General features: G+C 45.2%; 1 protein-coding gene across 1 annotated transcript in view; it reads left to right on the forward strand.

The window, feature by feature from the left end:
- LOC146063667 (saccharopine dehydrogenase-like oxidoreductase) overlaps positions 1 to 22,301 on the forward strand; it is a 59,641-nt gene extending 37,340 nt beyond the window's left edge. Inside the window, exons 9-12 of the mRNA XM_083176252.1 lie at positions 458 to 514; positions 3,781 to 3,892; positions 15,272 to 15,353; positions 22,060 to 22,301. Of these exons, the coding sequence (XP_083032378.1) occupies positions 458 to 514; positions 3,781 to 3,892; positions 15,272 to 15,353; positions 22,060 to 22,165 (357 nt within the window). The 3' untranslated portion in view covers positions 22,166 to 22,301. The remainder of the gene's footprint in view (positions 1 to 457; positions 515 to 3,780; positions 3,893 to 15,271; positions 15,354 to 22,059) is intronic.
- The last annotated feature ends 5,667 nt before the right edge of the window (positions 22,302 to 27,968 follow it).

The following is a 27,968-nucleotide window of genomic DNA, read 5'->3' on the forward strand; positions in this document are numbered from 1 at the left end:
GCTAAATTTTCCATTTTTTCACGACATTTTGGTATTTTTCACAAAAAAACACAGACTGTATCGACCCAAATTTACCACTAATTTGAAGTACAATGTGTCACGAAAAAACAATCTCAAAATCACTGGGATAAGTAAAAGCAAAAAAAAGTTATCCCCACTTAAGTGAGACATGTCAGATTTGAAAAAAATGGCTCTGTCAGGAACGCAAAAACTAGCTCTGTCAGGAAGGGGTTAAGAGAAACAAAAAGATTCTATGCGGGGAGCTGTGAGTCCATTGATAAGGAACATGCCCACTTTAGAGCTGTTTAAAATTGATTCCCCCCCCCCTTTCTTCTTTAAATTTAGTTTTTTTATTTGCATTTTTTTATGAATGTAGTTTTCTGATTTTGTAATTTCATTGCAACGCAATTATGATTATGCTGCAGCATCTTTTAATACCTTTTTTTTTTTTAAACAGTACCCAAAATTCTTTTCTTTTGGCTATTTCTCTAGTGAAGGACCAACAAAGAAGCAGGTAACCTATCCTTTCATTAATTGATTTGTACAAATATGTTTATTTCATAATGGTTCTTATAGACCTTGGCAGACCTTTTAAAGACAGCACCACTTATCTTTTGTATTTACTCATGCTTGGATAATGCTGCACGCTAACCCTTGTCTCCTCAGAGACCGAGTAAGAAAATAGGGTCATTAAGCGCTAATAGGGTTTCATTAAGAACACCTACACTTGTGCTCATAAGTTTACCTACCCTAGCAGAATTTGTGATTTTCTGGCCATTTGTCAGAGAATATGAATGATCACTCACAACTTTTCTTTCACTCATGGTTAGTGGTTAGGTGAAGCCATTTATTGTCACACAACTGTGTTTACTCTTTTTAAATCCTAATGACAACAGAAACTACCCAAATTACCCTGATCAAAAGTTTACATACCCCAGTTCTTAATACCGTGTATTGCCCCCTTTAACATCAATGACCGCTCAAGTCTTTTTTGGTAGTTGTGGATGAGGCTCTTTATTTTCTCATATGGTTAAGCTGCCCATTCTTCTTGGCAAAAAGCCTCCAGTTCCTGTAAATTCTTGGGCTGTTTTGCATGAACTGCACGTTTTGAGATCTCCGTACCAAAACTGGGTTTTACACTACTGTGTAAACCCTTGGGAGCGCTTAGATTGAGTTGTTGACTCAATTAGAGCAGCTGCTTGGGTAGGGAGGGTCAATCCCTACATATATACAAGGAAAAAAAAAAAGACAACACAAAAAGCAGCGCTCACATATAATGATGAGTGAATCAGATGGAAAATTCATATAACAATTTATTAAAAAACAACAATATTAAAAATGTAGCAGCATATAGATTTTTTGACAAGTGTACACTATTGCAATAGGATTGTAGCAAAAAATGGGGGGGGGGGGGATGTAAAATCACAATTGATATAGGTGCCCAGATCTCACGTGTGTCTGGATGACCCCGTCCGGGGTTAGGAGGAATGAAGAACCCGCACTGTCCACGTATGAAGTACAGTCCCAATGAATGGTGGAGTCCATAAACGGCGATTTGTATCCTGCGAGCGCACCGAGGGAGTGGCTGATGTTATGAGAGCCTACCTGCAACCTCGTGGCTGCGTGTCCAGGTTGAATGGTGAAAATTGAGCCGTAGACTTCCAGGGAACGTTTCAAAAGAATTGTGGTCAGATGATTAGGCAGGGGAGACCTCCAAATGATTGTCCAGGATCTGGCACCAGCATTACCAACGCGTTTCGCTGTCCAAACGTCAGCTTTGTCAAGGTATGCTGCTGTATGATCTAAACCTATATTTATACCCAGTGCATTATGGGATTCATTAGCATGATTGATCTGATTCACTCATTATGCCGACATAATAGCCAAAAACACCATTCATTGGGACTGTACTTCATACGTGGACAGTGCGGGTTCTTCATTCCTCCTAACCCCGGACGGGGTCATCCAGACACACGTGAGATCTGGGCACCTATATCAATTGTGATTTTACATCCCCCCCCCATTTTTTGCTACAATCCTATTGCAATAGTGTACACTTGTCAAAAAATCTATATGCTGCTACATTTTTAATATTGTTGTTTTTTAATAAATTGTTATATGAATTTTCCATCTGATTCACTCATCATTATATGTGAGCGCTGCTTTTTGTGTTGTCTTTTTTTTTTTTTCCACGTTTTGAGATCTCCCTAGAGTGGCTCAATGATATTGACAGCACCTTAGTTTTTATTTTGGAGCTGCAGTTTCGAGGAGAACAAAGGGGTTAAGTTTATTAAGTTATTTTTATAGCGCATATATTTGCAGCGCTTTTACAGAGAATATTTGAACATTCACATCAGTCCCTGCCCCAGTGGAGCTTACAATCTATATTCCCTACCACATGAACACACTCACTCCATTGTAGGGTTAATTTTGTGGGAGCCAATTAACCTACCAGTATGGTTTTTGGAGTGTGGCAGCAACTGTGAGTACCTGGGGGAAACACACGCAAGTACGGGAAGAATTTGGGAATCAAACCCATGACCTTAGCGCTGCAAGTCAGTGATGCTAACCATTACACCATCCGTACTTGATATGGTATTCCTATAAACCATATAGTTACCACCCTTTTTTTTTTTTTTTTTTTTAAATAGTCCGATTAACATTTTTAGGAAAAATCATGCTTGTACAGCTGGCACATGTAAAAGAAAACCTCGCTGCATCCCATTTTCTGTCCTTTAGATAATTAGCCAAATTTCCCTTTGTCCGTTAACAAAGCCTGATTCAGCAATGTAAAGCTTTACAATTGTTTTGTGCGCTCCCCCTCCCGTAGGCAACATTCCTCCCTGCCATGGGGAAGGAGAAGATTGTGCCAAGGGACTGGCATGCTTAAAAATAGATTTGCTCTCTAGTGCAAGTGTGAGATTTCATTGTTTGGACTGTGAGTAAGAACCTAGAGGGCAGTGTGATCTTTTCCCTACAGGTTTCTGGAATCAAATGTTCTCCTTTCATTAGTTGGCAAGAGGCAAACTGTGATTTATGATCTGTCCCTCTCGCTCCCCTTTTAGAACTTGTAGAGTAATTAGTTAAATAATTTGATATGAAAACCTGGCCTGCTCTGAACACTTCATTTTAGAATTTAGAAATTCTGTACCTAACCAAATCATGGATTATTGACTGAATAAAGAAGAAGATGAACATACAGTAAACCCACTTGTGTTCAGTTCTGGAGGCCATATCTCCAGAAGGATATAAATACATTATAGACTGTACAAAGAAGGGCAACTAAAATGGTGCATGGCCTACATCACAAAACGTACCAGGAAAGACTAAAAGATCTTAATATGTATACTTTAGAGCAGAGAAGGGAAAGGGGGGACATGATGGAAACTTTCAAATATATCAAGGGTTTTAACCAGGTACAGGTGGGAGACATTCTTCACAGGAAGAGGAGCAACAGAACACGAAGACATGCACTGAAACTAGAGGGAGGAAGATTCAGGGGAAATGTGAGGAAGAATTACTTCACAGAAAGAGTAGTAGATAAGTGGAATAGCCTACCATCAGAGGTGGTAGATGCAAATACAGTAGTACAACTTAAACATGCTTGGGATAGGCATATTGATATCCTTACAAAAAAATAAGGATTAAATATGGTTTGAGGTAACATGTTTAAAAAAGGGGCAGACTAGATGGGCCAAGTGGTTCTTATCTGCCGTCAAATTCTATGCTTCTTTGTAACCCACTGAAAATATGTTTAACTGAAATGCTTTGTTTTGGCAGATGGAGGAAGCCTCTTTCACAATGACATTCTTTGGGGAGGGTTACAGCAAGGGCCAAGATACCCAGCAAGGGAAACCAGATATAAAAATCTGCACACAGGTGTCGGGACCAGGTAAAGGGGTCTTCTAATTTTAGTGAATTAAGCAATAAATATTTTTGTAAAAAAAAAAAATTATATATATATATATATATATATATATATATATATATATATATATATATATATATATATATTAACACTGTAGGGGAATTTGGATGCCTTTTCCTGGGGTAGAAGGCAGCCAACAGCAGCTGAGTAATCACACCAGTCCAGTCTTTGTGGTACAACTGGCCGCAACCAGCTTTATTTCAGCAGAAAACAAAATAAACATAAAAAGAAGAATTACCTTGCCTATCCGGCACTAACTATACACAGGATGCTCCTAACTGTCACTAAAGAAAATACAAAGTTTCCCAGTCAACACTGGGGACTCACTTGTAAAAGGCAGGTTTGCTTCTCACACAGAGACTCTGCAATCTCCCAGGCAATCCCCTCACACTCTCACTCTGGCAGCCTTTTTACAGCTTGCTTGCTGATTAGCCCTCTGTGAGGCAAAACACCTGTTTCTAAAAGGTGTAGCACAAAAACCTGGGACAAATATACCTGCCCTGAAACACTACTCCAGTGTTCTTGTCACATATATATATATATATATATATATATATATATATATATATATATATATATATTCATTCGAATTATACTCACCGATAATTCCTTTTTCTTCCTAGAGATCCCATGGCAGCCATAACACTGGGATGTTCCCTTCCCCCATAGAATTAGACAGGATAATTTTTCTCTAGGACCGCCCACCTCGGGTATAATAGCCTCCTCTTCCTCCTCCTCCATGTCTTTTCATGTCTCCGAAATATGTCCTGGAGAAAAATACATAACATAGGGAGGGAAAAACCAGTGGCTGCCATGGGATCTCTAGGAAGAAAAAGGAATTATCGGTGAGTATAATTCGACTCTTTCTTCTACGATCCCCATGGCAGCCATAACACTGGGACATACCCAAGTAAACACACGGGAGGGCTAAATACTGCATGAACTCATTTATATATAGAAGTCACTCGCCCAATAGGGCTTCTTGTAATACATGCGTCCCAAAGTGGGCAGTAGAAACGTTAAGTGAATAATGGTTCGAGAAAGTATGGATAGATGACCATGTTGCTGCCTTACAGATCTCAGCTGTTGACGCCTTCGCCTTATTCGCCCATGAAGTAGACACTGCCCGGGTAGAGTGTGCCTGCACAATAGAAGGTGGTGCTTTGCCCTCTTTCTTATAAGCGAATAAGATGGTCTCTCTAATCCAACGAGATATGGTCTGCTTCACAGGCGCTTTGCCCTTTTTTATTCTTTCCGGAATTACAAACAGGTGTTTAGTTAACCTAAAGGCCTTTGTTCTTTCCAGGTACAGCATTATCCCTCTCACCAGGTCTAACGTGTGCCAGGCCTCTTCATCTCTATCGTTTGGCTGAGGGTAGAAGTCAGGTAAAGTTATCTCCTGGTTCATGTGAAAAGCTGACACCACTTTAGGAATGAAATCTGGATGTGTCCGTAATACTACCCTATCAGGGAATATTGTCAAATATGGTTCCTCCATCCATAGCGCTTGAAGCTCACTGACTTGTCGAGCTGAAGTCACAGCTACTATAAATACAACTTTCCAGGTTAGAAATTTTAGCGGGCAATCTTCCAGTGGTTCAAAAGGATCTTTTGTCAACACTGTCAGGAGCAGATTTAGGTCCCAGGGGGCCACAATTGATTTAATCGGCGGTCTGATCCTCTTCATCGCCCTGCCGAACCTTTTAACAATTCTCTCTTCTGCTAGAGGCCTGTCCAATAACACACTTAATACAGAGATCTGTGCCTTAATCGTTGCTGCAGCCAACCCCATCTGAAAGCCCTCAAACAAGAATTGTAATACTTGATCAGTAGGAATGTCCATAAAGCCATCTTTAAACTGTCCCCAACTGATAAACTTATACCAGGTTTTATAGTAAGCCTCCGAAGAAACTTTCTTCCTGGCTCTCAGCATCATCTCAGTCACTTGTGGTGATAAATTGTGTCTCTTTAGGATCTGCCGCTCAATTTCCATGCCTCTAGTTGTAAAGTCGCCGGCTCTGGGTGCAGCATAGGCCCCTGATTCAGGAGGTCTGGCCTGTTTGGTAACTGCCACGGGCCTTGTATCGCCATCCTTAAGACATTCGAAAACCAAGCTCTTCTTGGCCAATGTGGAAGAATTATCAGTACTAGTAGTTGGTCTTCCCTGATCTTTTTCAGCACTTTGGTTATCATAGGGAATGGAGGGAACGGGTATCCCAGTTCGAACTCCCATCTGGTTGAGAAAGTGTCTAATGTCCTCGCCTGTGGATGATAATACTTTGCGTAGAATTCGCTCACCTTCCTGTTCGAATAGGTGGCCATCAGGTCCACTTCCGGCGTCCCTCGTTATCTGGAGAAAAACTTCACCGTTCAGCTCCCATTCCCCTGGCAAAACAGTCTTGCGACTTAGATAGTCTGCTATTACATTTTTCTTGCCTGGAATATAAGTTGCAGAGATTGACCTCAGGTTCTTCTCTGACCACGTCATAATTTCTTCTGACATCCTCATCAATTTCAGACTTCTGGTCCCCCCTTGATGGTTTATGTGTGCGACTACCGTCACATTGTCGGACACAATTCTTAGATGTGTATCCCGAATCTTGGACTTTAACTGGCACATAGCTTCCCAGACTGTCTGCAGTTCTCTGAGATTGGAAGAGTTTCTTGCTTCTTCCTTGGACCATGTTCCTTGGACCGACATCTTCCCGAGATGACCTCCCCATCCCACTAAACTGGCGTCTGTCGTCAGAACCAGAAACTGTGGGTTCTCTAAGCTCGAGGTCTTGTTCTCCAAGTCCTGAATCCACCATTTCAGAGACTGTTTCACATGACTCGATAGCCCTATCATATGATGATCCTTTAGGCCTCTTCTTAGCAAAGGCAGAAGGAACCACTGAAGTTGTCTCGAATTCCACTGAGCCCACGGTATCACTTTTATGCAGGAAACCATCATTCCTAGTAACTGCACCCCTTTTATTAGGGGAATCTTCTTTTCTTGCAAGATCTCTAGGATTAACTTCCTCATTTTCATGCATCTCTCGAGTGATAAAGCTACAGAATACCTTCTGGTATCTATCCTTACCCCCCAAAAAAGAATATTTCTCTTTCAATGGTCCTGGTGACACAGCTCAACACTGGGATGTAGGAGGGTCCGAAGGAGCCAGGCACCTATCCTAAAGTTTTAGAGGGTAGGCTCCTCCCCTACTGCATCCCTGGACTCTTCAGTTCGTGTTAGGTGCCCACTGGAGTGGGTGCTATTCTAAAGGGCTGCAGGAGCAGCCGAAGAATTAGAGTAGTTAGGGGATTTTTATTATTTTATTAACTTTTACCCTAGCTAGGTAGGCACAGTGTGAGGATTCTCATAGTGATTCCTCACACTGCTAGCGCAGCAGGAGCTGACAGAAGCGCGTCCTGTCAGCTCACTGTGCACAGGGGAGACACTGTCTGGTCTCCCTGTGCAGCGCTTATAGCCTTTTCTAAAAGGCTGCCTGGGCTCCGGAGTACCCTGAAACCGGCTCCACGTTTAGGTGGGGATCATGGGGGACAGGCGCTCCGTGATGGCGGCGGCCATTTTATGCGGAGCTTACACGCTGAGCTCCTAGATGAGAGGACAGCAGCGTTGTGACAGGCATGTTCCAAGTGATCCCCATTTGAGGGGGAGACACTGGAACTAGGAAATCCTACCTAAGGAGCGGCTTGCTGGGGGTGGTTGGCGCCAAAAGGTCACGGACCCCGCAGCAGCAGGGACCTGTGGTCTCTTCCTTCACTCTGACTTTGGCGCCTTTCAGAACGCTTGCAGCGGAGCTGAGCTGGCTTACTGATCCTGGCAGAGTGACTTGGATTTCCTGGGCATCGCTTCCCCGCAGTTGAAACCTACAGACAGATAAGTGACTGGGTGCATTGCTCTGTATAAACGCTTGTACATTGTTTGCACTGTGTATACTGATAGATATACATTTATCACTTGCATCATGTCTGAGCATCAGGCTGTGGTTTTGGGGGAGGGAGCCCTTAATGCACTGAGCGCGTGCAATGTTTGCACACAAAAATTTGTCCCTGAGCAGATGGCCAAGGGGGGCTTATGTATTACTTGCGCTGATGTGAGACCCATGGGCAGTGATCCCCATAGGGCAGAGCATATGGAACCTGCGTGGGCCAGGGCCCTAGGCAGGTCAGTAAACGCTTTGGTGCAGCTTTTGGACAGGCAGAGTGATGGGCTGGTAGAATCACAGAGACCTATGCCATCATCTCAGCAGTCGTCTGGCTCCTTGCCTCTTACCCAGGCAGATCCTGCACTTATCCAGGTGATGCAGGATACTGCAAAAGGCATTAACAGGTTCAGTGAAATGCTGGACAAAATGGATGATGTGGCAGGGACCCCTAGAAGGTCTTATGCTTTAACTACTGTGGTAGATGAAGAGGAAGGAGAGTATACTGACATCCCCTGGGATCAGGGTGATGATTTGGAAGAGAACTCTGCTGCTGGTATAGAGGATCTCATTGTAGCTGTGAAGCAGGCTTTAAAGCTGACTGTGGAGGATAAGACTCCTGTTAAAGGTGTTTTTAAGCGACAGCGGAAGGAGGCTGTTACTTTTCCTTCAGATGAGGGGTTACAGGAATTGTTAGAAGGGGCTTGGAAAACGCCTGATAAGAGGCTTCAGATGCCAAAACGATTCCTTAATCTGTACCCCATGCCAGAGTCTCACGCGGAGCTCTGGGAAAAGGTCCCAGTTGTGGACGCTTCAGTGGCACGTTTGTCCAAGGCTACTGTATTACCAGTACAAGGCGGTGCAGCTTTTAAAGATTCTGTGGATAAAAAGCTGGAGGGAAACCTCAAGGCTATCTTTGAAGGGGTGGGGTTTACCTTACGACCCCTTATTGCTTCAGCCTGGGTTTCTAAGGCCATGATAGAGTGGGCTGGTGAATTATGCACCATGCTGCAGGCTGACCCGGGTGCATTACTGCTTGCAGAAAAGATTAAGGCAGCAGCAGAGTATGCAGTTGAAGCAGAGGAGGAAGCTATTAAAATGGCAACCAGAGTGTCCACAGTCTCCATTAATGCCAGGAGAGTGCTTTGGCTTAAAGCCTGGGAAGCAGACAATGAGTCCAAGAAGGCTCTGGAAACATTAGCCTTCAAAGGAAAGGTACTCTTTGGTACCGAATTAGAGGAGATTATAAAACAGGCCACAGGCGGCAAAAGTACATTCCTGCCGGCCTCCTCAGCAAAGCAGACATCCAGATTTTCTGCTTTTAAGCCGTCCTTTCGGCCCTCCCCTAGAGGTGGTGCGTCCTTTCGAGGACAGTCTTTCAGGGGAAGGTTTCAGCCCTCTAGAGGCAAGACACAAAAGTCAAAATTTGGCTCTTTTCACAAGAAGCCTGCCAATAAAGGAGAGGATAAACCCTCTGCATGACTGTCAGGGGCTTTGCCCGACAGTGACAAAAGTGGGCGGGCGTCTCACACACTTCAGGGACGCTTGGGCTTCTCTAGGCCAGGATGCCTGGGTGCTAGACATCATAACACAGGGTTACAAAATCCCTTTCAGAGGGCCACCTCCGAAGAGGTTCATTCCCACATCCTTACCAAAGGAGGCACGGCTGCGTACAGCTCTTGTGAGAGCAGCGCACTCCCTTTTGGAAAAAGGGGTGGTTACACTAGTCCCCAAGACAGAGTGGAAGAAAGGCTTTTACTCCACGCTGTTCCTGGTGCCCAAACCAGACGGGTCTTTCAGACCAATACTAAATTTGAAGTCTCTAAATGTTCATTTATGGGTAGACCATTTCAAAATGGAGTCTCTACGGTCAGTACTCCTGAGTCTGGACCAGGGAGAATTTTTGGCGTCCATGGATGTCCAGGACGCATATTTGCACGTTCCTATACACCCGGAGCATCAGACCTTGTTGAGGTTTGCCATAGGAGACCTGCATTTACAATTCCGGGCGTTACCCTTTGGGCTAGCAACCGCGCCAAGGGTATTCACAAAGATAATGTCAGTAATGGCGGCGGTGCTGAGGCTCAGGGGAATCACAGTAATACCCTATTTGGACGATCTCCTGTTCAAAGCAGAGTCAGCAGCCATGCTGCAGAGTCACTTGGCAGAGGCCATCAGTTTTTTGCAGGCTCACGGCTGGATTTTAAATTTGCAAAAATCTCAGTTGGTACCGTCACAAAGGCTCCAATTCTTGGGAGTCATACTGGACACCCATCTTCATCGGGTATTCCTCCCGGAGGTAAAGGCCAGGGATCTGGTCACCCTAGTCCAGGAGATTCTCAGGGCTCAGAGCATTTCAGTATGGAGGTGCCTCAAGCTCCTGGGGAAGATGGTGGCGTCATTCGAGACGCTTCAGTTTGCCAGGTTCCACTCTCGGAGGTTCCAATGGAACATTTTGTCAGCCTGGTCAGGAAACACTTTGACCATGAAATCCGAGATGATAGTGCTGTCTTCGGACACCCGAGAATCCTTGAAATGGTGGACAGAAGTAGATTCCCTTCAGTGGGGTCGGTCATTACAGACCTGGGACTGGTTGATAGTAACTACCGACGCCAGTCTCAGGGGCTGGGGGGCAATAGCCCTGGATCTCAGGCTTCAGGGCCTGTGGACGGCAGAGGAATCAGCGTTACCAATCAACATCTTGGAGCTGAGAGCTGTCTGGAAAGTGATTTCCTTGGCGGGAGACAGGTTACAGAACCTCCCTTTGAGGATTCAGACCGACAATGCCACAGCTGTGGCGTATCTGAATCACCAGGGAGGTACACGCAGCAGATTGGCCATGTGGGAGGTATCCAGAATCTTCCTATGGGCGGAACAGAATGTTCCAGCTGTATCGGCTATATTCATCCCAGGAATAGAGAATATAGAAGCCGACTTCCTGAGCAGGGAGGAGCTCAAGGAAGGGGAATGGAGCTTACACCCTCAGGTGTTTCAACAAATCACCGCGATGTGGGGAACTCCGGATGTGGACCTGATGGCATCCAGGATCAACCGTCAAGTGCCCAGGTTCTATGCCAGAACAAGGGATCCACTAGCGGAGGCAGTGGATGCCATGACTATTCACTGGCAGGGAGATCTCCTTTATGCATTCCCACCAGTACCAATGTTACCGAGACTTCTGAAGAAAATACAGGGGCAGAAGGTTCCAGTGATCTTAGTGGCCCCAGATTGGCCAAGGAGATCCTGGTACTCGAGGCTTCAGAGGTTGTCTGTGGACTCATGGCGTCTACCTCTGAGACCAGACCTTCTAAGACAAGGCCCGTTCAATCACCTGGATTCAGATCGATTGATTTTGACGGCCTGGCTATTGAAACCGCCATTTTGAAAAGAAAAGGGTTTTCTGAGGCAGTAGTACAGACGATGATAAAAGCCAGGAAAGCTGTATCTTCGGCAAATTATTATAGAGTCTGGAAGACTTACATTCGATGGTGTGAGAGAAGAAAGGCTCATACTTCTCAGTTTAAGCTATCAAGAATGATGGAATTTTTACAAGATGGTTTTTCATCGGGCCTAAGCCTTCAGTCACTGAAGGTACAGATTTCGGCCTTGTCCATCTATTTCCAGAAAAAGATAGCCATTTTGCCGGAAATTCAAACCTTTTTACAAGGAGTATCCAGGTTGAAACCTCCATACAAGCAACCAGTAGCACCTTGGGATCTATCACTGGTTTTGGAATGCCTTCAAAAGGCACCTTTTGAACCTTTAAGGTCGGCTGACTTTAAGTTTCTCACGTGGAAGCTAGTGTTTTTGTTAGCAGTAGCATCTGCTAAAAGAGTTTCAGAATTGGGAGCTTTGTCATGTAAATCTCCCTTCTTAATTTTTCATGATGACAGGGCTGTTTTAAGAACAGTGCCTCAGTTTTTACCGAAGGTGGTATCTACCTTCCATTTAAATCAGGAGATAGTTCTACCTGTGTTTCAACCCCCAGAGGGGTCTAAGAAAAGGGACAAGTTGAGAACTTTGGATGTTGTGCGTGCCTTACGCATATATGTGGACAGAGTGAAGAGTGTCAGGAAGACTGACACATTGTTGGTATTGTACGACGTACACAAAATTGGTTGGCCTGCATCTAAGCAGACTATTGCTAGGTGGTTGCGGTCTGTGATAGCCTTTGCATACACCAAAGTGGGTAGACCAGTACCGGCCAAAATAAATGCGCATACCACCAGGTCAGTTGCCACCTCTTGGGCGGTTCGACATGGGGCCACAGCTGAGCAGGTTTGCAGAGCTGCCACTTGGTCATCTGTTCACACATTTGCCAAATTCTATAGATTCCATGAGTTCGCGTCGGAGGACGCATCATTCGGGCGAGCAGTGCTGAGAGCTGCAGACCTGAGCGTACCCTCCCAAAGGACCGGCTCTGGAACGTCCCAGTGTTGAGCTGTGTCACCAGGACCATTGAAAGAGAAAAAGGGATTTTTGTAAGAACTTACCGTTCGAATCCCTTTCTCTGATATGGTCCTGGTGACACAGCGATCCCTCCCTTACGCTCAGTAAGTATGCCAGAAGTTTCATGATGTTCATGTTAAAATGGTTAAAAGTTAACAGTTTTCTGTTATAAAATGTGCATATAATATGTGCAGGCGTTTGTACTGAGTTATGTATTCCAGTGGCTTTGAAAGATTGAACTGAAGAGTCCAGGGATGCAGTAGGGGAGGAGCCTACCCTCTAAAACTTTAGGATAGGTGCCTGGCTCCTTCGGACCCTCCTACATCCCAGTGTTGAGCTGTGTCACCAGGACCATATCAGAGAAAGGGATTCGAACGGTAAGTTCTTACAAAAATCCCTTTTTTTGGTTGGTATCAGTTGGCTTTTGTCCTTGTTTATCACCCATCCGTGACTTTGCAGGGTTTTCATGACCAAACTCAGACTTTGCTTCACTTCTTCCACTGAGCTCCCAGCTATCAATAAGTCGTCCAAGTATGGCCAGATCTGGACCTTCAGCTTTCTCATCTCCGCCACCAGCGTAATCAGTACTTTGGTGAAGACTCTTGGGGACGTTCTTAACCCGAACGGGAGGCACGTGAATTGAAAATGCTGACCGGCCACATAGAACCTCAGGAACCTTCTGTGTTCTAGACAAATTGGAATATGGTAATAGGCGTCTTTGAGGTCGATTGACACTAAGTATTCGTCCTGTCTTATGCCCGTCACTATGGACGACAGACACTCCATGCGAAATTTTATTTTCTTGATAAAACAATTCAGATCTGAGATCCAGGATCGTCCTGAATCCTCCACTGTTCTTTTCCACCAAGAATAGATTGGAGTAGAACCCTTTCTTGTGATGAATTTTGGGTACTATCTCGATCGCTCCCTGTTCCAGTAGTTGATTTATCTTGGAGCATAAAGCTGACCTTTTTTCTTTTTCTGTAGGTATTCTGGATCTCAGAAATCTGTTCTGCCATGGAATTACCATGAATTCGATATGATAACCCTGCTGGATTATCTTTAGTACCCATCTGTCGGTTATGGTATTCTCCCATCGACCTTTGAACCAGAGAAGTCTGGCTCCTATCACTGTCTCTTGGACATAGTCATGATCTTCCTCTGTCAGGCTGGAAGCGCCCACGAAAGGGCTGGCGAAAGGCTTGCCGCGACGTATTAGCTCTGCCTCTCCTATAGTAAGGCCTACCAGGCCTGTAACTCCTGGAATCCCTATAGGATTGTTTAGCCGTGCTTGGATAAGGAAACCGACTTCTCTTGTCCTGTGGGAGACGTACAGATTTCCCTCCTGACAATCTCTGTATCATTGTGTCCAGGTTTGAGCCGAATAGGAATTTTCCTTCAAACTGTAGGGTAGTTAGTTTGTTCTTGGAATTTGCGTCGGCGCTCCAGGGCTTCAGCCACAAGGCTCTCCTCGCTGTTACCCCTGCCGCCATTGTTTTTGCCGCAAAAGCCACCGAATCCAGTGAGGCCTCGCACAGGTAATCTATGGATTTCTGCATAACGTCCAAACTCTTCAATACATAGTGTTTAGAGATTCTTTCTTCTATGTCTGTCTGCAGGTTAGATGCCCACAGTCTCAGCGCCCTGGACACTGATGCCACTGCCACCGTAGCCTTAAGTGATCCAGCAGAGGCTGTATGAACCTTCCTTAGTCCATTCTCAATCTTTCTATCCATTGAGTCTTTAAACGCTGCTGCGTCCTCCACCGGGATTGTAGACTTTGAGGTCAGCTCCGCTACAGCAGCGTCTACCTTATGGATAGAGCACCATCCCAGGATCTCGTCATCTTTATATGGGTACATTTTCTCAATACGATTCCCCAGAGTCAATTTTTTATCCATATTCGTCCACTCTTTGGAAATGGTCTCCCTGACCATCTTGTGAAGTGGAAAGGTTCTCCCCTTCTTCTCTCTATCTTCCGCCCCGTCTGCCTGATATGTCTGGAGTGTACAAACGCGGCTTCCAGCCTGTCTGCATCTACTCCCCATGGAGCACGCACACAGCCCCGCTGCAGCCCTGCACCATCCCAGCAACAGGTACTCACATTTCACGTGGGACTTTTCTTTCATATGTACAGCTCCATTGCGTCGCGCTGCAGCCTAGTTGTATACAGGCAGGAAAATTGCACTAACATAGCTTAAGCTAGTTAGGCACCTCCTCTCCCCGGTGAGCCACCCCTTCAGCTCCATGCTGCGTGAGGTACCCTGCTTAAAATAAATAAAACAGCCTACTCTGTCCTAACTCTAACGGAGACAGGAAAAAAGACATGGAGGAGGAGGAAGAGGAGGCTATTATACCCGAGGTGGGCGGTCCTAGAGAAAAATTATCCTGTCTAATTCTATGGGGGAAGGGGAACATCCCAGTGTTATGGCTGCCATGGGGATCGTAGAAGATATATATATATATATATATATATATATATATATATATATATATATATATATATATATATATATATATATATATATCTCTCTCTCTCTCCCGGAAAAACCGCACACTGTTCCAGTAGCAAAAATGGGGTGCAGGGTCACATAATAATTGTATACAATGTGATTTTACCTTCAGGCAAAACAAATGAGATCCGCACACCAGCTGAATGAATTTTAAAACGGTGTATTCAACATCCTAGCAGGTGAATCAAAAAGACACATGGCGTCATATTGGCAAACAAGATAAGCCAGTGGGTCCAGGTATAACTTATCTAGTGTGGCTCCACCAAGGAGACCTGCGACCAGCCACAGAGCCCAGATACCAGACAGCCTGTTTCGGTGGGTGCTCCACCTTCCTCAAGGGTCCCTATATATGAGAGCATGCACACAATACTGAGGCCTTTTTCAATTCTTAGCAAATTGTAAATCTAAGGCTCAAAGTTGTTCATTTTATTTTTTTCAATGCACTTTTACAGAAGCTGGATATGTGACTACTCCAATAGCAATGGTGCAAGCCGGTGTGACGATTCTAAAGGAACCAGCATCGCTCCCAAAAAAGTAAGCACAATATAATAGGGATTTTTAAATTATAATATGCTCTCAGGTGACTTAATTCAGAGCTGTAAATCTGATGTATATAGGTATACTTCTGATCGTGTGAGAGCTGCACGTGTGCATATGCTGCTCTTTGCATTTGCAGATCTTTTTTCCAACATCACTCGCAGTGCCCAGGATGTTTGTGTGCGGACTGGGGGTGGTAACATTTATCATTACAGAATTTCTGGGTATGATGAAGCCAGTGGCTGTTTTCTGGGACATAGTTTCACTGGTTTTAGCAGCGTCAATTTCAGGTCATCCTGAGTAGACTTGGTTACATACAGTAGGAGCAAGTTTCATCTTTGCTCCTTTGACCATGGCTATTCTATTGTTCTCAGCTGCTATACAATACGTATTGCAGCTGAGAACAATAGAATAGACATGGCTAGACATGGCTAGCCATGGCCAAAGGAGCAAAGATGAAACTTACTCCTACTGTATACCGCTTTTACACCGAGGCAAAAACCTGGGGTTTTGTCTTGTGGACCCTGGTCAGCGTAATAAGGGGTACGGATTTTTTTTCCCCGGGAATCCTACCTTGGAACACTGAGGACCCGGGTGGATGGATAGTGTAAACGGGTCGATGCGACCCGGTCCCGTTCACTGCAATGTAAATGCGGCGCTGAGATGCTCTCATCTCCCAGTGCCGGTCTGGGAGGTGAGGCTAATGGGGTCACAGGCTGAGGTTCAAGCAGATGATCAGATGACCCTTGGTAAAATAAGGACTCATATCACCATTGCCTGAGTGTAAATCATCTTCAGTTTGCATCAGTGGCACAGAAAGCCATTCAATGTGTTAACATTTAGACCATTGCATACACCTGGCCTGCTATTAAGCTGGAGACCATAGGCTTAATGCAGACCTGATCGCAGGATAAATTTGGGGTTCTTGTTTCCTAGCACATCGGCCAATTTCGGTACGTACGGTACCATACTGAAATCGCATGTCACATTATAGTGGCATGCGATACGATTTCAGTACCGCTCCCATTCCCACTCCCTGTCATTCCCTCCCCCTGTCAAATCCTCTCAGAATCATTCTGAGGTGATTTTCTGACAGTAATGGAAGCATCCCTCAGAGCTGCTGGTGAAGTATCGGAAATGGCTGTATCTATGACCAAGTTCCACTTGCCTCAGGTGGAGGAGGAGGCTATCCACTTCTTCCAGCAGCATGATCTTCTTCCGCTGACGCGGAATTGCGCTAATGGGCACGCTATGCGGCTGTCAGTGAAGGAGTGTATGTGACCATGCCATGTGAAAGCATGCCGTCTCAAGGTGAGCTCAGAGTGGCCCACTGGTTTCCAGGGTGCCGCTTATCCTTTGTCACCTTGGTGCGCTTCATCTATTCCTGGGCCCAGGAGCTCACATCCATAGACTACTGTGAGCGACAGCTGGAGATATCAAAGAAGACAGCGGTCCTGTATAACAGATGGATGCGGGAGGCTTGCACCATGGACTTCATGGCGCAGCCACAGCGGCGTATCGGCGGTCCAGGGCACATCGTGGATGTCGACGAGAGCTTTTTTTGTCAAGCGTAAGAGTAATGTCGGCCGTACGTTACCACAGCAGTGGGTTTTTGGGGAAATTTGTCGTCAAAATGGACAGTGCTTCCTCACCATGGTGCCCAAACGTGATGCCACCACTTTGATGGCGGCTATAATTGAAAATATTGAGCCAGGCACCACTATTTATACGGACTGCTGGAGGGCGTACAGCACTGAACAGCTGGAACTGGCTGGTTATCAGCATTTCCAAGTAAACCATAGGTGTAATTTCATTGAACCCGGCACAGGGGTTCATACCCAGAATGTGGAGAGACTTTGGGGCGCGTGCAAATGGCGCCAAAGAGGCACAGCACGCCACCAGCTCCAATACTATTAGCAGGAGTTTATGTGGTGAAAGACATTGGGTGGTGATAACCCATTTCAGCGAATACTTCGAGCACTTGCGCTCCTCCCTAAAAGATGATTGACTGTTTTGTAATATGTTTGCTTTCATGATTTTTAGTAATTAATGTTGTAATGTTTTAAGTTGATTTATTATTTTCATTATTTATTTTAATTAATGTGATGAATTCATTAATCCTTTTCATTTAAATTAAGTAAATTAGTTATTCGTTAACACATGTCGTCATTACGGTGTCGTTTTAAGACAAGAAGAGAGAAGGGACTGCTTTGGGGGGGAACGCACTAAAGAAATAGAATCATAAAATATAACTTTTAATTCTTTATTATTAATAATCCCACGATTAACTTATATGGGAATGCAGCGAAAAGTAGAGGTTAAAACATATTAGACATACCAACATATACACACTGTGCTCAAAAAGACAGGAAATAAAGTGTTTTAAAAATTACACTTGAATCCTGTCTGAAAAATGTTTGTTGGGTAATAGCCAATGATGTGGTGCTATAATCAGAGAAATGTACCCATATTTGGTGATTTTTACTGTTATTAATATGAGAAAACTTATTTCACTCAAAATTGCTGTACCCTTGGTGCCACCTACTGGTGGTTTAACGGTATTGTAACAGTTCTTGAAATGTTATCCCAATGTGACCATCTGATAAATTGTCCTTTGGTGCCACCTACTGGTGCTTAAAAATATTATCTCGGACTTAATTTATTATAGTGGTCCTCTGATTTTTATTGGGGGTCACCGAAGGGGAGACAAGAGTGTTTTATTGTTTCGTATTAGAGTAGAGCAATAAAGAAGAAAAACCCCTTAAAAAATAGACAGTATATAGTGTCTTGGGTTTCTCTGATTATATTTTGAGCGCCCAGGTAGATATACTATGCTGTTAAACAGGATTTGAATTATCCCCTTATCGTTTTGCAGAACAGCCCAAACACACCTGTAAGGTGTTTGCTACCTGCTTCACCTTTGGTGTTATCTATCAACACCTAGGTGGTCTAGTGGCGCCCTGTTAAACCAACATCATAATTATATACATTTTAGGCTAACAAACATATCAGACAGGCATTACAAGCCAACACATGTGTTTCGCTGACTCTAGTTCAGCTTTTTCAAGGCCAACCTGATTGTCCCAGCTGATCGATATTTATTCATATCTCCCCGCCAATGATGGGTCTGTATTAGTGTCACATGGGTATGTGGTCCAATCACCACTCTGTGCTCGTATCCGGGGCCCTCCCCCTTGGTGTGACGTGTATACTGTCTCTGCTATCCCCGTCAGATCATATGGGCGGCTGTTTACATCACGTGGTCGGCGTCCCATACCCGGTGACCAGCGTCACGCCGTCTGCGCGATCAGCGGGGTCACATGATCACCCGGCATTTCTTTTACCCCTACACCATACGTAATCCGTCATGTGACCATCTCACAACCAATCAGGGTGGTTATAGCTCCGTACCCGGAAGTAGGTTGATGAATTTCGCTTACAGCCCCAACCCTGTAGTGAGCATGACGTATAATAATTATTTATAAACAGGGTTTTAAACCCTGTTTATAAATAATTATTATACGTCATGCTCACTACAGGGTTGGGGCTGTACGCGAAATTCATCAACCTACTTCCGGGTACGGAGCTATAACCACCCTGATTGGTTGTGAGATGGTCACATGACGGATTACGTATGGTGTAGGGGTAAAAGAAATGCCGGGTGATCATGTGACCCCGCTGATCGCGCAGACGGCGTGACGCTGGTCACCGGGTATGGGACGCCGACTACGTGATGTAAACAGCCGCCCATATGATCTGACGGGGATAGCAGAGACAGTATACACGTCACACCAAGGGGGAGGGCCCCGGATACGAGCACAGAGTGGTGATTGGACCACATACCCATGTGACACTAATACAGACCCATCATTGGCGGGGAGATATGAATAAATATCGATCAGCTGGGACAATCAGGTTGGCCTTGAAAAAGCTGAACTAGAGTCAGCGAAACACATGTGTTGGCTTGTAATGCCTGTCTGATATGTTTGTTAGCCTAAAATGTATATAATTATGATGTTGGTTTAACAGGGCGCCACTAGACCACCTAGGTGTTGATAGATAACACCAAAGGTGAAGCAGGTAGCAAACACCTTACAGGTGTGTTTGGGCTGTTCTGCAAAACGATAAGGGGATAATTCAAATCCTGTTTAACAGCATAGTATATCTACCTGGGCGCTCAAAATATAATCAGAGAAACCCAAGACACTATATACTGTCTATTTTTTAAGGGGTTTTTCTTCTTTATTGCTCTACTCTAATACGAAACAATAAAACACTCTTGTCTCCCCTTCTGTGACCCCCAATAAAATCAGAGGACCACTATAATAAATTAAGTCCGAGATAATATTTTTAACCACCAGTAGGTGGCACCAAAGGACAATTTATCAGATGGTCACATTGGGATAACATTTCAAGAACTGTTACAATACCGTTAAACCACCAGTAGGTGGCACCAAGGGTACAGCAATTTTGAGTGAAATAAGTTTTCTCATATTAATAACAGTAAAAATCACCAAATAGGGGTACATTTCTCTGATTATAGCACCACATCATTGGCTATTACCCAACAAACATTTTTCAGACAGGATTCAAGTGTAATTTTTAAAACACTTTATTTCCTGTCTTTTTGAGCACATAGGGCCTTATTCGAGTTCACTCTTTCAGACAAAATCCTTCTTAGATGGACAAAACCATGTGCACTGCAGGGGGGCAGATGTAACTTGTGCAGATCTAATTAGATTTGGGTGGGGTTTTACTTCAAAGTGAGATCTATATTGCAGTGTTAAAATAAAGCAGCCAGTATTTACCCTGCAAAGAATCACCAAAAAATCACCAAATCAATTTCTATCTGCACATGTTACATCTGCCCCCCTGCAGTGCACATGGTTTTGTCCATCTAAGAAGGATTTTGTCAGAAAGAGTGAACTCGAATAAGGCCCATAGTGTGTATATGTTGGTATGTCTAATATGTTTTAACCTCTACTTTTCGCTGCATTCCCATATAAGTTAATCGTGGGATTATTAATAATAAAGAATTAAAAGTTATATTTTATGATTCTATTTCTTTAGTGCGTTCCCCCCCCAAAGCAGTCCCTTCTCTCTTCTTGTCTTAAAACGTTACATGCCTGACTGCTGGGAACAGCACCCCCTCCTGTCTATATATGAAAATTGGGGTTCCTCTTTCTAAATACGTAGAAATTATTTGGTGTGCAGGCGTGCAACAAGCTTCCTAGTGGAGCCACAATACGTCATTACGGTGTCAGCTGTATGATCTTGCATGTGTGAATGTGTTCCTAAAACACCATCACTATCCACGTCACCCCGAAGCGTGGCGAGCGCAGCGGAACGCGTCCTCCGACCTTTTCCTACCCCCACTATCCACATCGGCGTGGAGTTGATTTTCTAAAGTATGGTGAGCCACCGAGCCCGAATGACGCGGAATACATGTAAAGTAATCCGCATCCCCTCGCAGGGCTTGCCACACTTTAAAAAATCAACTCCACGCCGATGTGGATAGTGGGGGTATGAAAAGGTTTGAGGATGCGTTCTGCCACCCCTCGCGGAGCTTGCCACGGTTCGGGGTGTTGTTGATAGTGGAGGTGACGCAAAACAATGGCATAGGTGCTTTCAATAGTAAGCACCCATCACATCTCATCGCATGGGTGCTTCTACAATGAAATATCACATTGGATCGCACCCTGTCCATGCGATATTTCATTGTATAAGCACTTAATATGGACATCGCACGGCACCATACACGCTGTGCGATCCGATGCGATTTCACTACGGAGAATAGCCCAGTACGCTAAAAGCGTACTGGGCGCCGTGCTAGGAAACGAGTACCAAATTTTGTTATCAAGATGACCAAAACCATGTACACTGCAGGTGGGGCAGATGTAACCTGTGCAGAAAGAGTTAGATTAGGGTGGGATGTGTTGAAACTGAAATCTAAATTGCAGTGTAAAAATAAAGCAGCCAGTATTTACCCTGCACAGAAACAAAATAACTTTAAATCAGCCCAACCAGCAGGTTTTGCCCATTTTGAGAAAACATTTGTCTTGTGATCAGGTCTGAATTAGGCCCCATATGTAAATGCTCTGCAAACCAAAATTCATTGTAACCAGATCATTGATAATGTTGCAGTGCAACATGGGACTTACTAAGCAGGGGTTGGTCATAGTCGCCTACTCTCCTGCATTCTGAAGGAGACTCCCTGAAATAGCAGCAATCTCCCTCTATCCCTGATTAGTCTAGTAATCTCCCTCATTTCACCTAGCCCATATTATGTAGCTGTTACATTTTTTGAGAAAAAACGGAATGAGAGATACGTTTACATTACAGTATAGTAGCTCTTACTAACTGCTTTTGGGCTCATCTACATTTTGGATGTAAGTTATTTTAAAAGATTCCTCTCAGATGTAGCAGTATACACCCACGCTTCCAGGTGCCATGTTAAGACACTTTTCACAATCTCTCCATATTTGGAACTAGACACATCCTTTGGGTGGAGCATTACACGCCCCCTCAATGTGAGTTCTACTACCAACTATAATCTCCCTGAAACTAGTTTTCAAAAGTAGGCAAGAATGGGGTTGGTGCATGTTTCACCTGAAGGACAGGTTACTATAACTCTTAGGAAATGTTTGGTAATACTGCAGATTAATGATTATATGACATTCCTCTATATTTTCTTGTCTTCCAGAGGTGGAGTTTACTCCCCAGGAGCAGCTTTCTCCAAAACCAAACTGATTGAACGTCTAGACAAAGCTGGCCTCCATTTTTCAGTCATCAGCAAGACCGAAGCCTGAGTTATATATTGCACTGTAATTACCATGCATGACTAGCAGAAGCCATAGGTATCTTAGCACACAAATTACTACAGATATACATTATTCATTTATTTTCAGTTGCAATCTGGCTGCAGTAATAAAGTACATTATTGTTGCTATGTTTTTTCTATAAACTATCCTATAGAATAACATGATCAATGCAGAGGTTTTCTGTCCAAGTGGCTGAACCTCCCTACTTACTGCTGTGTCCACTTCCTTTGTGCATTTTCTCTGACATAAACAACCTCTGATCCGTTCATATTATTGGACTGAATATAGTAGTCACGATTTAGCACTTATTAGTTTTTAATTATTAGTTTTACTTACAAAGTAATAAAGCCCCTTTACAGGTAACTGTCCACACACATTTGTATATTCCAATAAGCCACCACTAGAACTCCTACACCCCTCTCCACCCGCTGTCCTGGGTACATACATCTGGGGAACAGTCTGCGCAGAACAAAAATATCGGACCCCATGCGAATGCAGCCCTGTTGTGAACGGTCCCTTGACTGTAAATGAACAATACAGATAGTTATATCTCAGTGGCAGTCTCAGCATAAAAATTCATATGATCACAACATTCTTAGCAATGGACAGAGGTGATTGGTAGCTAATGGGGTCAATTTACTACGTGGTCATTTTTCAAACCTTCAGTTTTTTGGGGTTGATTCAATACTGTGTGCATTGCATAGCGCTGGGCTGAATCTCCACCATCTATACTAATCAGCGTTCTGATGGGATACGGTCACTAGGTCTACATCACTAAAGGTCCACAGGGCCATTAGGTTAATACAAGCATTAGGCCGACAATGGGATGGTTGACAGTCAAAAGGTCGACCCATGAAGGTTTTCTTTTCTTTTTTTGAGCCGACAGATGGTATTTTATGCACTACCATCCTCTAGGGCACAGGTCTTCAACCTGTGGCCCTCCAGATGTTGTGGAACTACATTTCCCAGCATGCCCTGACAGTCTTGGCATGCGCTTATAGGAAAAAATGTGGCAATGCATGTTGGAACATGTAGTTTCACAACATCTGGAGGGCCATAGGTTGAAGACCCATGCTCTAGGGCGTGGTGGGAGAATAAAATAGTGTGCCATGCTTGAACCATGGTGCCTCGCTACGCTAGCCATGCGAGGGGATGCGGTGCACTTTTTTAGTGTCCATCTCACCTGTGTCGACATTCGGGTGAAAAACCCCATGCCGACCTTTTGACTGTCGACCTTCCCCATGTTGACCTAATGCGTGTCGACCATCAGTCATGTCGACCTTCAGTGGTCAACCTAATGCTTGTAGACCGAATGTTTGTCTATTCTATGATCCATACCTTGCGCCTCTAACACCGAGTTTCTCCAATTTCTGCTCGCACTCGTCCTGGGGTGCTAGCAGAAATCTGACAAAACTGGGGTGGCGATTCTGTCTTAAGCCTTGGCGTGGTGCAAACGGCATTGCCGTGGGTAACTTGAGTAATAAAATGCTGGTACTCGTGACTAAATACTACCCACAAGCTATTTACTGCGCACCGTATTAGACTGGTTTGTCTTACCGTATATACTCGAGTAATAAGCCGAGTTTTTCAGCACATTTTTTATGCTGAAAAATCCCTCCTCGGCTTATACTCGAGTCACTCAGCAGAGCTCCTGTTCTTTAACCATTTCCCCAGCACATCTATCTAGCCCCCGGCTGCTGCATACCAGCTGTTCCAGCTCTCCGGTTCAAGGGGGTATCAGCCGCAGAGCCGGGGGATGACGTGACTTGACCCTGCATGTTGCGGCCTTCACATTCTGCATAGTCGGGGACTCCAGTGCCCTGCATTTGCCTCCAGAGCTCCGTATGGTCGTCCGTGGCCGTGCGCGGCAATCCGGAGCTTCCTAACAGCCGGGACCGGCTGTGAGGGGTAAGCTGATCCCCCGTCCACTCCTTAGGTGACTCCTTCTGCCCCACATCGGTGCCACTAGTGGGTAGACTGGAGTTTATATCTCCAGGTCTCCCTTTTCCCAGAAGGCTAGCGTCGGCCATATTGGAGGTGGCGTGCACCACCTTTACACACAGGCTGCTGATGTGCTTAGACCCTGGGGTCTGGAGGCACCTTTAATGCCCTGCTGCCATCAGGAGGCATATGTGATGCCCTATGAGATTCTGAGGAGCCTACTTGTCACAGCTACTGCTGTTATACACTGCTGTTGCCCTATATCACCTTGGTAAGCCTCCTCATCTTACAGTCATTACTGCCTCACTTCAGGGAAACTTTGGGGAAAGAAGGTGTTGCTGGTTTGGCTGCTGTGCTCTTTGTATAAATTTTATTAATGACAGGAGCACTATCTGTCTTCAGAACACACAGAGAGGCAACCTGACTGTCAGAATCTTGTCACAGGGGGCTTGCCAGTCAGGTTGCCTCTCTGTGTATTCTGAAGACAGATAGTGCTCCTGTCATTATACTGTACTTACTAGCTAGCATTAGCCCATTGCCCCCAGTACATCTCTGACGCATGGGGGCCTTCACCTGGCAGAAGTACTGGTGTTTCCAGTTACCCAGATTTGCAGTGATTTTATTCTAATTCATGGCGGCAGGATTTTAAGTTGTCAGTTGGCTGCTGCATTTCCCACCCTAGGCTTATACTCGGGTCAATGATTTTTCCCAGGTTTTTGGGGTAAAATTAGGTGCCTCGGCTTATATTCGGGTCGACTTATACTCGAGTATATACGGTATGTATTTCGTGTGGAATAATTGTATCACACCTATAAATCCAGCTTTTAAAAGTGCTGCTTAAGTAAATTCCAAAAGACAACAAAATGTAAGATTACTAAGGTGGAATAGCCCTATAGTTTTAGAAGAAACTGTTTTTATTATAGAATTTGTTTAATTAATAAAAATCTATGTTTTTTAATGCAAGTAGCATCTTGTCTTTTTTTCTTAACAATGGCCGCCACGTCGTTCTTCAGTTTGCAGAATTTGCTGCCGAAAGTCTTTGAACATTGGTAAATAGTCGTAGAAGATTAATGTTTTGTTCTAAAATAAAACTTTATCTAGCAGGATTATAAGTTATAGTAACCTAGCTAAAGAGAAAAGACTCTCACAAAGTTATAATTGGCCTAATTCAGCATGGATCGCTAATTTAAAAGTGCAAATCAACCGATTATCAGCCAAATTGTGGGTGGAAATGCATTGCAATCCAGTTGCAGTTTGAGTGACCGGAAGCTAGGGTTTGGAAATGTGCCATTTTCTGGATGTTTGGAAAAATGAAGATATGCCCAAGCATTTTTCATGTGGGTCTGTGACATCCATGCTGACCTGTCTTAGTTACGGATTACTGGAAGTCTCAAACTGACAATTTGCACAGACGCAGGTACTCTTCGATGTTCCAGGACCTGAGAATGGATCTGTCTCTCCCCCTGCAGTCCCCCCATTGATTCCTATGCAGCCTTTCCCCACATTATAGTTATTAATACCGCCACCACTGCCTTACTGATGTTTGGTTGTGATTACCAGCTCCTCAGATCAGACAGATCAGTTGTTGCAACTCACTGCCTTCTATTTTCCCCTGACAGCTCTCGCAAGCTCCACTCACCAATCTGACTCCTCAGTGGGTGACTGCACTGCTGCACCTCAGGGATTCTCAGTGCACTGTTTGGGGACTGCTGCCATATGGTGATTTTACAGTATGTATAGAAATCGCATATGATGCCATGTATGTATAAAGTCCCATACACACTGGGTGACTAAGCTGAAAGTCAATCAAAACAGCATGTATGAGCAGCTTTCAGCTCAATGACCGGTGAGCGCTGCTGCGTGCTCCCGCATCATCGCCGGGAAAGCTGTTCATCTGCTGATATTACCAGCAGATGAGCGGCTTTGCATAGCTCTGCGCTATGCAAAGCTGCCCCCCACGGTCAGCGCCAGGCAGGGGGAAAGCTGCTCAGTGTGTATGCACTGAGTGGCTTTCCCCCCATCGATGAACGCGATCATGGTTGTGATGGGTCTTGATTCCTCCCAAGGGACCCGATCCCTGGCTCATCCATGGTTTGCGGCGTAGCTGCTCTACTCGCTGTAGGTCCTATTGAACCGGCTTCTGTATTCCCGGATGTTTCCAGTATCGGGGGCCTTCCTCCTGCACCAGGGCTTGGTCCAGGTCCTGCAAGATGTTCATCCCCAGGATGACAGGCCCATGCCGTAACTCTTCTCTGACTACCATTATCCCAGGGATCGGCTGTACAGTTCCACCATGAGCCACACAACACCCAGAATGGGGATGGGCAGGCTGTTGGTGGCCAGGAGCATCATCTAATCCCCTACCACCATTTTCTTCATGTGGCCATAGTTCCTCTGGAAGCATCTTTCTGACATTGTGGACACCTGGGGGCCAGTGTCGAGGAGGCAGCGCTGGTCCTGACCATCAAGCCTGGCTATTACAGTGGGGCATTCTCCAATCAAGTCTGATGAATAGGTGAGCTCCACCTGTTCAGCTGGGGCCTCGTGGTTTTGCCCGCAACCACGAGGGCCATTATTTTAAAGGCCGCCTGCGAAGGGCCTCAAGCCATTCCCATGCAAAGTTTCCTGGGCATCCACATTCCCAGCACTCCATGTCTCTGGGTTACCTCCATCGGGACCCTGTCGCCCCTCGATGGGGCATCTCATCCCACCGGTGTGGCTTTGGGGATGCATGTTCACGTCTCGCCCCCTCCTGTTGGACTCGAGCAAAGAGGCGCTTTCGGAGCTCGTTCGGCGTCACCCTCTCTCGGAAAACGCTTCTGAGTATCTGAAAAATCACCGGGAGATCCTTCTTTTGTGTCAGGGGTCGCAGTCGGATGGTCTCCCGTGCTTCCTGCTGCAAGAATTGCAAGGATAAGTCCACATGTGACTCCGTGGGCAGGCAGTGTAGCCAGATGGTCGAATCCGGCTGGTACATCCATTGTCATGTTCCGTCCGTCGTACCTGGAACTGAAATTAATCACGTACTGTAACCTCCCAAGGGCCGGTCCTGGTTCCCAAAATATGGGGTACAAAATGAGTAGGGGTCCCCCATATTTTATGAACCAACACCAGGCCCAACCAGCCAGCAGGGTAATGCCACAGCCGGGGGGAGACTTTTTATACAAGTCCCCCCCGGCCAAGCATTAACCCCCTGACCGGTCAGCCTGGGCTGAGGGAGTGAGGACCCCCACAATGAAGGAGCCCCCCCACCCTCCAGAATTTACCTACCCAGGCAGAAGCCTGGGGCTGTTTCTGGTACCCCTGGGCTGTGCGTGCTGATTGTGGTGTAAAAATTAGAATAAACTATTGTATATTGCTGTGGAACTATGAGTTCCAGCAAGCAAACCCAGTTATACAGTTTCCATACATTGCAAACATGCTCTACTCATTACCCCCATGTGCTGAAAAAGTACAATCCATTTGCTAGCTGTATATTGCCAGACCCCTGCTGTTTACATATCCTCACATTACTGCCTGAGGTGGGTATTTAATCTGTCCCTGCCTGCAATGTCTGTGCGCTCCTGGGTGCAGGCGGGTCCATGTGATTTCATGATGCAACGCATGTCGGACCCGCAATACACCTCTGGAAACACTTGTGTGAGCGCCGGTCACCGGATTTTCTGGACCACAGACCCCTTGGTCAGGCTCGGACTGGCCTGGGGGGGGAACCCCCCGGTGGGCCCCGGTGATTTTGGACCCCGCCCACTTGTTTAGGGGGCGGGGCTACCACTCTTTATCCCCCCCCTCCCTGCCGCCGCAATAGCAAAGGCACGGCGGCTGCAAGCAGGGCTGATAAGAGCTGCGGGGG

This window comes from Crinia signifera, chromosome 3, assembly GCF_055691185.1.
Source record: "Crinia signifera chromosome 3, ASM5569118v1, whole genome shotgun sequence".
Classification (NCBI taxonomy): Eukaryota; Metazoa; Chordata; class Amphibia; order Anura; family Myobatrachidae; genus Crinia; species Crinia signifera.